General features: G+C 36.6%; 3 protein-coding genes across 3 annotated transcripts; 1 reads left to right on the plus strand and 2 right to left on the minus strand.

Moving 5' to 3' along the window:
• The first annotated feature begins 1,550 nt into the window (after window positions 1–1,550).
• On the plus strand, window positions 1,551–3,691 carry LOC145239176 (uncharacterized). Its single transcript, XM_080102467.1, has 3 exons — window positions 1,551–1,687; window positions 2,585–2,782; window positions 3,151–3,691. The coding sequence occupies exons 1-3, from the start codon at window positions 1,663–1,665 to the stop codon at window positions 3,411–3,413; spliced, it is 486 nt and encodes a 161-aa protein (XP_079958593.1). The 5' UTR covers window positions 1,551–1,662; the 3' UTR covers window positions 3,414–3,691.
• Window positions 3,624–8,155, minus strand: LOC145239167 (uncharacterized). The gene is made up of 7 exons (XM_080102457.1): window positions 7,755–8,155; window positions 7,201–7,342; window positions 6,962–7,083; window positions 6,465–6,621; window positions 6,128–6,276; window positions 4,666–6,050; window positions 3,624–4,118 (listed from the first exon to the last, which is right to left on the minus strand). Exons 1-6 carry the CDS (start codon window positions 7,974–7,976, stop codon window positions 5,940–5,942), a joined length of 903 nt encoding a protein of 300 aa, XP_079958583.1. The 5' UTR covers window positions 7,977–8,155; the 3' UTR covers window positions 3,624–4,118; window positions 4,666–5,939.
• Window positions 8,156–8,518: 363 nt separating this feature from the next.
• LOC145206801 (RNA 2',3'-cyclic phosphatase ANGEL2-like) lies at window positions 8,519–12,205 on the minus strand. The gene is made up of 8 exons (XM_080078549.1): window positions 11,420–12,205; window positions 11,054–11,171; window positions 10,878–10,988; window positions 10,420–10,610; window positions 10,211–10,347; window positions 9,973–10,146; window positions 9,785–9,901; window positions 8,519–9,716 (listed from the first exon to the last, which is right to left on the minus strand). The coding sequence occupies exons 1-8, from the start codon at window positions 12,121–12,123 to the stop codon at window positions 9,364–9,366; spliced, it is 1,905 nt and encodes a 634-aa protein (XP_079934675.1). The 5' UTR covers window positions 12,124–12,205; the 3' UTR covers window positions 8,519–9,363.
• Between the last annotated feature and the right edge of the window lie 131 nt (window positions 12,206–12,336).

Genomic DNA, 12,336 nt, shown 5'->3' on the forward strand with positions numbered 1-12,336 from the left:
AATAGAGAAACGTTTCCCGTTTCCTGCTCCTGCAAGAGTCACGAAACCGAAAAAAGATTTTTCATCATGTTTTTAACCCCATCACGAAAGTTCCCCAACTTGGAAGTAATTTTAAAACTTTAGAAGGTAAATCGCTTTTGCAAGTGGTTGCAAAAAAATCGCTACTGCGAATCAGCTGGCTATTTAAAGTCAGTGTATATAATGCGCAACCCTAAATAATGTTTAACTTGACGTCATATATTCCTGGGATATCGAAAAACCGATTGTGTAATGAGAAATTTGTCAAAAACATTTCGGATCCACTGCCCTAAGGCCCTACCATATGCGTGACGTGACAATGATTTCATTGTAATATTTACTAGACGCAATTATTTCATCGTGTTGATGATTGCTGGTAACTCGAGGTATAAACATGCTCCTAGCAAGTAGACTACAATCTTATATCTACGATGATTAAATAACAAGCAAGTCATGTTTTCCAATTTAGTCAATAGCCTCTACCATGTATAACTACTGACTAGAGAACTACCCTATGTGTAAAAGTCCATTTAGTTTAGTCAGTTGCGCATGTGGGTGCTGCAAATATACACGTATTTCTTATTGCGCAAAAACCAATGCCTTTTGTGTCCGCACTTGTGACAAGGTGCTACTTGTACAGAGATATTGAAAGTGGGATAAAGTCTTTGCTTCATTCCAAACTTGGGCTATAAAATCACATCGCTTGACTTGACTTTCGGACACATAGACTAGAAGTGAAAAAAAAATGTAACAAGTAGTGTTGTAACTTTTTGTGTAAATCTGATCAATTTAGATGTTGAAAATCTTTATATGGTCGTGACTCTTTTATCGTGACTTACATGTCGCTGTTTTTGTTTGATTGGGTTAATCCGTTTACATCATAAAAGTCCCTTCTTTCCGATAACAAAGCGAGTCATGTCACAATCAAAACAGGCAAACTTGCACTTGAATTTCGTTTTGTAGTCGCTAAAATTTACTTGTGTTTTATATGCAAAAAACGACAGGCAACGCCAACATGCCCTCATAATCATCCAAATCCGACTTCGATAGCAAATTATTATTCTAATAAACCATTACAGATACTTCCTCTAGTTCCAATACGACTTGTGTGCTTTTAGCGCACTTATGCTTCTAAGGCAGTGATTCTCAAACTGTGTACCGTGAAATTTTCCCTGTTTTAAAGTGCAAACATTCTCTGGTGTGTTAGGATTCATGACGAAATAATAAAGCTCATATTTTTGTTATTGGCAATGAAAACGATCCTTACCAACCACAATAAAGTTGAAAATTACCATTCTTTGAACAACTTTTGTTACGTTTACCTGCGAAGTGTGCCGTGGAAGAAAAAAAAATTAGTTTTTAATGTACCGCATGCTAAAGAGCCACTGTTCTAAGGTGTAAGTGTTCAAAACGGATTACTTACTTGTAGGTAAATCTTGACCAATCACGTCACTTGCAACTTAGTGCTAATTGCGTCATCAGTAGCGCGTAAACATTAGCGAGATGATGGTGAAAACACGGACTGCGTCATATCCTATCTATGAAATGCTTGAAACGGCGGGCGGCTTGCTATTGTGGAGTCAGAACAGGCCAACGTCTATTGCCAACACAAGGAAGTAACTAAACTGCAATCAAATCTGGAAGATGACCTACGACAGCCAACAGAAAGGTAAACGTTAATATATCTTGTAAAGGTCAATATTATTACATTAGGTCTTCATAGACAGCAAAATGTATAACAGACGACATCGGTTAGTTACACCTAATTACACGCAGTTAATACCAAAATGTGTTAAGTAATGTAACAACAGAATAGGAAATGGGCATGGATTTTGTTTGCAATAGAACATCGCAGTCACAAGGGCCAGTAGAAGACTTGCCATTTGCATCAATGCGTGTAGTGTGTGAAAAAAAATAAAAACCCTGTCATAACGCAATCAACTTTAAGTTAATGGTTGTCGTGTTATGCCTTGCTATGTGTGTTTCTTTCAGTTGAAGAAATCTGCATAGAAAATACCTGTTTGTAAAACCAATGTTTCGTTTGCTGTTACGAATAGTTTTTTTTCGTTGCCGATAGTAACAGAAACTAATACAAAATGTACATGTTTTTTTTTTCTAATAAGCGCAAAATACAATAGCCTATACACCACCAACATCCCTATTTCGATTTCAATTTCCTCTGTAAATCTCCTAAAATGCGCTTTACCGGTTGTTGACTGACAAACAATGCCTTCATTACTTTAGCTAAGACAGCATGGTACAAAACAAGTGCCCACCTTAAAAACATACAAGGCAACAAACACCTATATGTTGCAGCGATCAACTTTTCATAATTTGACCTGTTAAACTGTTTACAAACACAAGCACAGAAAGTGCCCAATCTACATCTGTAGCACTTATGTACGATATTGCATGAGCAAAATAATACTAATGAGAACGACGGCGGTGTTATAGCAACTTTTTAAAGTATATTCACTAAAGTGTATTCACTGCATAGTTCTGACAGATGTGATTACACTAAGGAATTTAGCTCAACACAAGACCGTTTTTCTTTGTGTACTTCCAGGAAATGCTGGATCTTCCACTGAAGTGAACTTAGAGTACGCGGCATCAATCATACTACATGTGTTCCAACGCTTCGATTCAGACGGAGGCGGAACACTACAGAGACGTGAACTACGTCGACTGCTGCGAGAATGCGGGGCTAAACTATCATCCAAGCAGTGTGACGACATCATCGACCAACTGGACACAGATGGCGATGGTAAGTTTTCAAACAAAAAATGGAAGACTCTATGTTGGTAGTAAAAGATCAGAAACGACATCCTTGAGACAGCACTTAATTTATGCGTATTTGTAGGGGTTAAAAAAACTTTTTGGTGTTTTTGGTGTCACGACTTAAAGCTGTTATAGAAACTAGAGCTGCGTGGCGAATTAGGTTACCTTTGTTAACCTGCTCATCTTGTTTATGATAAGATTACATGTTTTTTTGGTTATAATGACATAGTAGCTCAATGGCTAAAACGTTTGCTGAATAAACAACAGGTCAGTTCTGAAACGAGCATTTACTTTTCTTGTTTGGTGCAGTGTATGCATTTAAGGTTTAACATTAATGGATAATTTATTTTGCAGGTGAAATGAACTTTGCCGAGTTCATGTCGTTTCTCGGTCGTCTATATCAGCTGCAGTTTTTCGGCACCGATCCCGGAAACTTCTGGTCCAAAACCGAATCTAATCAAAGAGCCCCAGCCCCGCCTCCGCCCCACCCAACACCTCGCGTCCAGATTTCTTCACCGGCCCGACCAATGGACACGCGGCCCAGTCTGGACCCAAGAGCGCCTCCTACACTGCCCAGGCCCCGTACTACTGGTCCACCGCTGCCTTTGCGACGATAATAGATTTAAAAGGGAAAAACTTTTGCTCGTTATTAATTGTTTATCGTTTTGCGGGCAACATTGATAGAACAAAAATGAGTAAAGTTTTCGTTTCGTGTGATATGTTTTGACCTTTGAGTTGGGCAAAAACATTTCTCCAGACCTCACTTTGCAGTTTTTGCCTGAATGTGTACTTCTCCGATTTTAAGCTTTTCATGAAATCTGACTAGGTAAAGAGAAAAATTGCGGTGTATTTTGCATTGAAATCGAATAGTAAATAAAATAGCACTTTTAAACAAGCGTGGTATAGCATGAAAACTCCTACAGTTTGCTCCTACGTAGCCTTCCGGAGCGTATATCCTGCACAAGATTATTCGTTCGAATTCGATTGATTCTCTTCGGACTAAAACAAGCCATAGATTTTAAAATCATTCTCCGCATCATGCAGGCAAACGCTGCAAGCAGTATCACCACGCATAACGTTCCCGCTGCAGTTTCAGCATCCTGACCGTTGAACAAACTGCGTTGGTGGGCTTTGTATTTCGCATTCAACATTCCTGTCATCTTGCTCGCCCCCGCCTGTTCTGCGTCTCGTTTTAAAATGGTTTTACAATTCTCTGTTTCGCCACCCAGTGGATAAATATTTAGATCCTTTTGACCACCAGGCGGGATTGACATTTTCTTTGGCTCAATTTCCATTTCTTGGTGGGTTTGTTCAATAGCACTCTAAGAAAGAAACAGTGAAATTATGAAACACAAACCTGCTTTGTTAAAATACGCAAATCGTTCTAGCTCTCTATGATAATTTGGCGTACTGAAGGCTAAAGTGTAGAGCTACTGTTCGACACCAAAATTTTACGTTATTTACGAGGCTGGGTAATAGACTACACGAGAGGGCAGGAACTTGACCGAATGGTCTGGCGCGCCTGACCCATATACAGACAGACATAAAAAACCCTGATCGGGATTCGTCCCCGGGAGGTTCCTGGGTTCAAACCCTGTGAAAAAAAAAATAGACTACACGAGTCTTTTTGAAAGCGTATTTTAGAATCTAGATCGCCTGTTGTGGCCAAATTTAAGTGAAAGGCCCTATTTAAATATCGTTGGGTTTAACTTAAACTCAATCGCGACATATAATATTGTATTTTACGAAATCTAGAACAATTGTATACAAGGCCTCGTTGCAAGGTTTGTAGATTATGGGTGTGTGAAAATGCATGTCTTAAAATTCTCTTTAACATTTACAACGCTGGCTGTGTCAAAGGTGGCTTACCTTAATGGGTATGGTTTGAAGGCCTTTTCGCGTCTCGTTTTTGCGAAAATAGATTTTCTTTAACAAGGAACTTGCATTTGTCCGACCGCTAACTTCGCTGGTTGTCATGTTGTCATCTATTTGCATCGGAAATTTACTTAGCGGTTTTGCTAACCCTAAATCCATTGTGCTGTTTTGTCCTTCTTGTAATGCATTAGCTTTTAAACTTTCCGGAATAGAGAAATCCGCACGTATTCCGACAACAAACGCCAGCAAAGCGCAGAGGCCCCATTTCATGTTCAACATTTACCTATTGCATCAAACTCCGCTGTATTGCTGCAAATCAACATGATTGTTATATGTTTGGACCGCATCTTGTGAAAGCTAGCTGTTTGCCCGAGCATGCTTGACTGTTTTCAATCATAAAGACTATTGAGTAACAGTATAAGCCGTCTATCGCAATCTTCAAAGCGTGTTGTTGCCGAATTCGACTCTTCAGAAAGAATGCGCAAATGCCTTAACTTGCAAAACGCACAGAGAAGGTGTCGTGGGTTCTCGTTACATGACTACACACTGAATTCGTTTGGCACACTCTTGCAGATTTGAACGTTTAACAAAAGAAAGTCAAAGGTTTTGACACACAAACTTGTCATAGCAATTAGCACTTAATTAACACACAGCAGTCATCAAACTAAAACTTACTTGCTTTTTCAACTAAAAGTACTTACACTCTTGACCACCAGTTAGGCACCAGTAACACTACATAACTGAATGCACTGCATCGCTATCCCAGATCTCACAATTGTTCCGTTGCTTGATAAACGCAAGAGGACAAGTCTGATTGATAACCGACAATCTAATCGTTATGTCATCCTTTCCGAAAGACACTTACCATAACGGAAACGGTGTTCAAAGAATGCATACGACATGAATCTGTTTTTGTTGACTTTTCGTTGTTACAACACTTTTGTTTGCGTTTGTATAGTTTTTGAGGCAAACAACGCTTAAAATGCGTGCTCATAGTGGTTAGAAACGATAAATTTGGGTCACCATGATCGGCTAATATAATCTACCAATACCAACCAAACAGAATGAGGCAATATTTAATAGTAAGATTGTCTTGGATCACCAGTATTAAAATAATAATAATAACTCGCCTACAGAAGGTACGTGACAAACCACCGGGTTTTACAACCAACAACACAAAGGTTTTAGACACCAAACCAGTCCATCCATTTGGCACCTACCAGTTGCAATCACACAGGCAATAACAAAACGCCATTCGATTGAATTTTTTATTTTACTGTATACAAATGAATGTCTTCTAAAAACCCGTCTGTTTCACCAACCATTGCACTAAAATCCAATTTTACCTCCTCTACCCAAGCAGGCAAAATGTGGTCCATCTAGATAAGATAAAATCAAATCCCTTTTTTTAATCTTGTGTTCATCACAATGAACGCATTATGAATAAAGGCATTACCCCAATTGATGAAAGGGATTCTTCAAGGCTTGGACAAGTAAGTATTAGCTGCCCACTTCTGAGGGTCTGAGATACAAATGTCCACATCTGTTCCAATTTTGAGGCCTCAGTGAAAAATTCAAAAACATTATGCAGTATTATAACATCACCTGGAAAATAGTGGATCATAAACTGCCATGTAGTCATGACAAAGATGACAAAGTTTTGATAGTTTTGGTAGTTTTGCCTATTATTTTTAACTTAACATGCTAATTTAGATTACACTTTTGAGACACAAAATATGCATACAATTAAATGTTTCCATTGATGGCATGCAATTCAATGCAAGTCCACTAACCAGTGGAAAGAAGTGCTGAGCAATTGAGTACATCGTCATTAATGATTGAAATTCTGTCCATCATTCCATATTTTTGTGCTACCTGTTCCTGAATATGACAAAATTCCTTGTTGATTTCTATTCCAATAATTTTGGCTGCAGAGGAATACAAATAACCCTGAAAAACACACATGATGTTGATTTCGTTTCGATATAGTCATCATGTCAGCAATCAGTAACTCTACATTAGCTCACAATACAATGTATACAAAGTGTCTTCCAACAATTTTTTGGTCATATATCAAACAAATATATATTGTACTTTAAATTTTAATGTGACACAGTATAGAGAAAATTTGAAACAACAATATTCTGACATTACAACTTTGCACAGGGAAGCTATATATATTAGGACAAATACATTAATACTTTAAAATGCAATTGAAACTGATGACAAACCATCCACCACTAAAAGGCTGTATGAAAAAATACATATTGGTATATATACAAGCACTTACAGCAAATAAGATAGGACCAAGTCGTGAACCAACATCAATCAGAGTTTTTGAATACAGGTTTGGTAAACAATGTTTAAAAATCAAATTTATCATTGGCTTTGATGCTGAATGTGATATGAAGGCTAGAAGCATGAAAATAAAGTTACAGTATTCCTTAAAACAAAAGTTCACAGATCAAAACTATGCATTTGTATGTAAAATAACCAAACAACACAGTAGATAAAAAAATCAATACACACTTAATGGTTTTGTTTTCCTTGACTGACAATCAAGACAATAATTTCTGCTAAACTTGTTATTTTCAACAAGATGGTCAATATAATCATCGTCAAACAAAAAGCTGTCAACATGAAGAGTGACTACCTCATCACAGTCCGCATTCTGTGCAAAAGATAGTAGTGTGAGTATAGTTAACATGAATCAAATACATTCTCTTGAGAAAACTTGATGCAAAACACATACTTTCTATTCAAACTTATACTGGAACCTTTCTGAGGTAAATTTTGTACCTAAATTAAATGGAACTTGAAATGAGTGCGAAGCAGCTGAGCAAAACAAATTAATATCAACATTAAAGTAAAAATTAGGATTGTTTTTCCCATTGAACCTTAACTTTTAAATGACAAAAATGCATTAACACTCCAATCCCAAAGTGTTGGGAGTAAATTGAAGTGGAATAGGGCATAGTTTTTTCACCACAATTTCCCGACTACAGTACTTAAATTTAATCCCAATCAACTTTTCCGTTTCTGTTAAATAAGTGTGATGTGCTAAATAACAAAACAAAACTTACAACTCCAGAAACAGGTGTAAACAAAGTTTCAGAAGGCAGTATTGCTTCAAATGGCACAATTTGTCTCAAATCCTCAGCAATGTTATCCAGTATCACTTCACCTTCATCTTTGACTTGAAACTCATCAGAATCCTTGATCCAGTTTATAAAGCCAGGTAACGCGCCTGGGTGAATTTTTCGAGACAATTCAATGAAAGCAGCCTTTGCACTTTCGAGGTCCATCTTGATTTTTGCAGTTTATGGAAATAAAACAGGCACAGATTCCAATTTTGAATTACCACTGCTTAACATAGAAAACTACCAGGGACATATTAAGCAAAGTATTTACCAAGTTGATTGCAAATTCCTGAACAACTGAACTGCTAAATCAACTAAAAATACACACAATCACACATGTGCTCCCAAAAGCGAAATAAAGAAAAACGACATTATCAAAATGGTAATCCCCCAAAGCGATACACAAATAAAACCAAATTATTTTTGCACGGTCGGGGAAAGTGGGACATGGTCATTTCAAAACCTTTTCTGTTGTTATTTGACTTACGAAAACTATTTTTAATTCGTATGGAACAAAACTGAAAATTACATATTTATCTCTTTACGTGGAACATATTTATCTCTTCACGTGGAATGGTCCACTTTCTTAACATTCTGGATATTACTGAACAACTACCAACTTGGAAATCAAATGGTTTCCCTTTCGACTTCGACGCTGTCTAACAAACCTTTGAAGAATAAAACTTACAACACGATCCAAATCAGCATTCCTTTACCACGGTTTTAATGAACCTCAATTTTGATTCCCGACAATGTGGAACAGGGATACAGATGACATCACAGTGCATAAAACCACTTTGCGTACACGTCAAACCAATAATGCTAAAACATGAATAACTGAACAGATTTGCACCATAACGGTCTAATAAGCAACAAATAACAAAATTAATAGCAAACATGTCTCAGAAGAAAAGTCCTAATGAACAAGTATTTGTATCAGACGAGCAAAGTTGGCAAGATACCACCAAAAAATAACCCCAAAAGCTAAAGATCCACTTGGTACCACAAATTGACATGCTTTTAGATAATTCTCTGCAGTAACAAGTGTGATGGATGGAGTGGTAAATACTACTTTGCATATTTCATTCAATTCATAACAAGTTGAGTTCAAAAATACTGCAGAACTCCTAAATTTAAAAAAACAAGTATGTGTACTAAGCAGACCTTCGGTTCCCAGCAAGTAGATTTCAAAACACCCCTATAAATTCAATCATGCTTTGCGTTATACATACAAGACATAGTAATTCTTTTCTTATTATTGAAATCTCCTTTCAAGTAAAACGACCGCGACGATTCAGGGTCATTAAAATCAGATCAAGAAAATTCAGTGCGAAAAACCACTAAATCTGTCGCTATATTTTATTTGTTTTATCAAAACAAATGCATTTCGCTATAAAAAGCATCAATAAAACTTTGATAAAACAAATAAAATATAGCGACAGATTTAGTGGTTTTTCACACTGAATTTTCTTGATACATACAAGACAATATTAAAAACAAATTTAAAAAGGGAAGAACAAAAAAAAAAGCAGCAAGAGGCAAAGATTTGATTCTAGGCTGATGGGAGTATTAATTGAAATTTGGCAGCAACAGGCAAATGGTCCGATGAGTGTTGACTATTGGGCAATCCATTGGCCTGACTTATTTCTTTCGCAGTAGTTGCAGACAGGTGGCTTTTCAGTTTTAACTCCACAGGCAAGCAAGCATCAGTAGACTTGGAAAAGCCTTTTTGATCAACTGCTGATTGAGTGCTACCAGATTTAACACTGTCAGAATGAAAAATGTAGTCTACTGTGATGCCTTTGTCTTGTATAGTTGTTGCTTCATCAGACTTTGTTTCTTGTGTTGCAGTAAGTTTACCAAGACTGTGTTCCAAAATGCTTAACTTTGAATTTTCTTCACCACCTTTAAAGGGGTGTTATTTTAATTAAATACAGTCAAAACCATTAATTTATAGTAGTATGAAGGCTTACCACTCTCATAGGAGCATTTGTTATCAATGTGCAAACACTCTGGCAAAAGATTGGGTGGGACAGGTAAATGTCTTCCACCATGGTTGTGTTGGCCAGACAAATCTTTTGCTGCCAAGCCTTAAAGAAACACATGTAACCATTTGATAGCAAATCACAAAAAAACTGTAACTTATTAGGAGGTATTTTACCTTCATAATCCAGATAACCTTGAGTGATGAAGTTATATAATGGAGATTGAGGTGTGCTGTTGAAGTCACCACATAAAACTAAGGGGGGTGCGACTTTCATTTTGGCCTGGTAGCGTCTCATAATGTTATTAATCTCAGCAAAGAAGGTGGCCAATTGAACTAACTTTATGTCACCTTCGAACAAGATAAGAAAATTTTTTTTTTTGTGAAAACCCAAACATATTCATGCACACACTACCTCTCTTGGGGTTGTATAGAAGATGTGTATTTCCAATGCAAACATTACCACAATCCTTGTATTTTCCACCTAATGAAGACATTTTTAACATGACAACAAGTCCCACATTGTTGGCTCTGGTCAAATTTGCAGCGCTCCTAAATAGCAACAGAAGCAGTTTAACACAACTGCAAGTTAGTTTTAAAAAAACATGGCATCCATATCCATACCTATAATACTCCACAGGCGATGATAGGACAATCTTAAACTTATTTGATTTACAAGCTGTCAACACTCCATCAGGCTTTAAGGGATCATTGCCACTTCTCTTTTTGTAGCAAAATATGTATCCTTTTGACTTAAGCCATGGTGCTATGTTTTCTTTGTAATGGTAGTGTTCTACTTCTTGCAAGCAAATTACCTAAAATCAATGCAACAAAAAGGTTTCAGATACAGATACCACAGCTCAGTATTTTTTTGCTTTCCAATATGCTGATTATTATGGTTACTATAGTTACATGTAATATTCCCTGACAAGTGACTTGTAATTCCTTGCCACAAAAAAGTTAGAAAAACAATACATATATATATTCTCCTTGCTATTTTGCTAATTTCGAGAAATCTTGGCAATTGTGTGACTTTGTTTTTTATCTGTTCCAAATTTCTGGGGAATATTCTAAATAATTACATCAGCATTGAAGAGTTCAAGTTCCTGTTGGAGATTTTTCCATCGAAATGACCAGGATAGTACTTCTGGATCACAATGATCATACAAATAAGAGTTGTTGTTGAGAAGTTTCTAAGGAAAAAGTGACAAAGAGCCAATAAGTATTGAGCATTAGAAGCACAATTGAAAACAAATACCTGAGATAATATGTTGTACGTAACAATGGTAAAAGTGTCATGTTCACTTTTAGGCAAATGTCCTTTACTACATTTTTCACGCATGTCAGTGGAAACCCAATATCGATGTAGATGATCACTGTTATAGGTAAAAAACGAAATAATATATATTATACTTTGACTTTCTTACATAATATATTGCACATATTGAATATATAACGCTGCTCAAAATACATACAAGTAACAAAAGTTTTCAAATATAAATAGATTTTTAGGTAGGAATGGCAGTGACATTACAACTAAGTTGTAAAATCAATATTGATAAACAAAAACATGAATGGCAATATTTACGAACAAAGACATCGCAGAACTGACATTCATACTCACAATCGAGGGTCATGGGCTGAATCAGCATCACATCCCTGTCTTTGTGATGTATCATGACACACTTTGCTTGTTCTGTCATTTCTTCTATTATAGTTTGGGTCTGAAATCGCAGTTTTACAATTTTTTTCAAAATTTTGCGTTTCCAAATGCTGTGGTCGATGACTGCGATTAAAGTTTCTTTTGTCGTGATGTTGCTCCTCATGAAACCAATTTGCAGCACAGTCTATAGCTTCATATGCAGCTTTGCTTGCTTCTTCAGGGGATGAGGAAGAATATCTTCGCTTAGAAGTAGCACTATAATCTCGGTTCCTGAAAGAAAATCCTTGATGTCCATTGAATGTATGATTATCATAATGTCCTTGGTAATAACTTCTAGAACACTGCCATCTGTCATTGTAATACCGATTGCCACTATTCACATAACTGGAACCATTTTGCCTTCCAGCATGTCCAGAAAAATAGCACCCAGAGCGCTCTACATGTTGTGAGGAAGTAGGGTGTTGAAACAATCCTGTAGATGCTGACTGCCATGAACTGCGATTTTTAGATGACCCTTGTGCAGTGTGAGAAACACTTGCAGTACTACTGGTAACAGGTTGATTAGAAAAGATTTGTCGGTGGGCAGCTTTAACCATATTTGTATTCATGAGCTTGTGTTGGTTTGGTGAAGCCATGATTAACAAGCCCCGAAGGCTGGCATACATTGAAAAGTTAGAAATATTTGTTTCAATAATTTTAACTACATTCTTATGCTAAACAATCTATAAAAACATTAGAAAAAAACAAAGTTGCTCTACAGTTATGGTAAAACTTATAGTCTACGAAACAGGTTTCTGAAGTTCTGACAAATCATTAACTACAAATCAGGCAGAAAAATATCACCAAGACACATACTATTATTTTGAAACTTCTGTAAT

The sequence above is a fragment of the Phallusia mammillata genome, chromosome 1 (genome assembly GCF_965637545.1).
Source record: "Phallusia mammillata chromosome 1, kaPhaMamm4.hap1.1, whole genome shotgun sequence".
In the NCBI taxonomy this organism is placed as follows: domain Eukaryota; kingdom Metazoa; phylum Chordata; class Ascidiacea; order Phlebobranchia; family Ascidiidae; genus Phallusia; species Phallusia mammillata.

What these genes read in the sequence shown, in the direction of transcription:
- LOC145206801 (XM_080078549.1), bottom strand. Translation starts at nt 12,123, where the DNA reads ATGTATGCCAGCCTTCGGGGCTTGTTAATCATGGCTTCACCAAACCAA. An exon ending in TTGAACTCTTCAATGCTGAT is followed by an intron (nt 10,611 to 10,877) that starts GTAATTATTTAG and finishes CATTGATTTTAG; the next exon opens with GTAATTTGCTTGCAAGAAGT. An exon ending in CAAATGCTCCTATGAGAGTG is followed by an intron (nt 9,717 to 9,784) that starts GTAAGCCTTCAT and finishes ACCCCTTTAAAG; the next exon opens with GTGGTGAAGAAAATTCAAAG.
- LOC145239167 (XM_080102457.1), bottom strand. Translation starts at nt 7,976, where the DNA reads ATGGACCTCGAAAGTGCAAAGGCTGCTTTCATTGAATTGTCTCGAAAA. An exon ending in TTACACCTGTTTCTGGAGTT is followed by an intron (nt 7,343 to 7,754) that starts GTAAGTTTTGTT and finishes TCTTTTGCACAG; the next exon opens with AATGCGGACTGTGATGAGGT. An exon ending in AAGGAAAACAAAACCATTAA is followed by an intron (nt 7,084 to 7,200) that starts GTGTGTATTGAT and finishes TCATGCTTCTAG; the next exon opens with CCTTCATATCACATTCAGCA.
- LOC145239176 (XM_080102467.1), top strand. Translation starts at nt 1,663, where the DNA reads ATGACCTACGACAGCCAACAGAAAG. An exon ending in CTACGACAGCCAACAGAAAG is followed by an intron (nt 1,688 to 2,584) that starts GTAAACGTTAAT and finishes GTGTACTTCCAG; the next exon opens with GAAATGCTGGATCTTCCACT. An exon ending in ACTGGACACAGATGGCGATG is followed by an intron (nt 2,783 to 3,150) that starts GTAAGTTTTCAA and finishes TTTATTTTGCAG; the next exon opens with GTGAAATGAACTTTGCCGAG.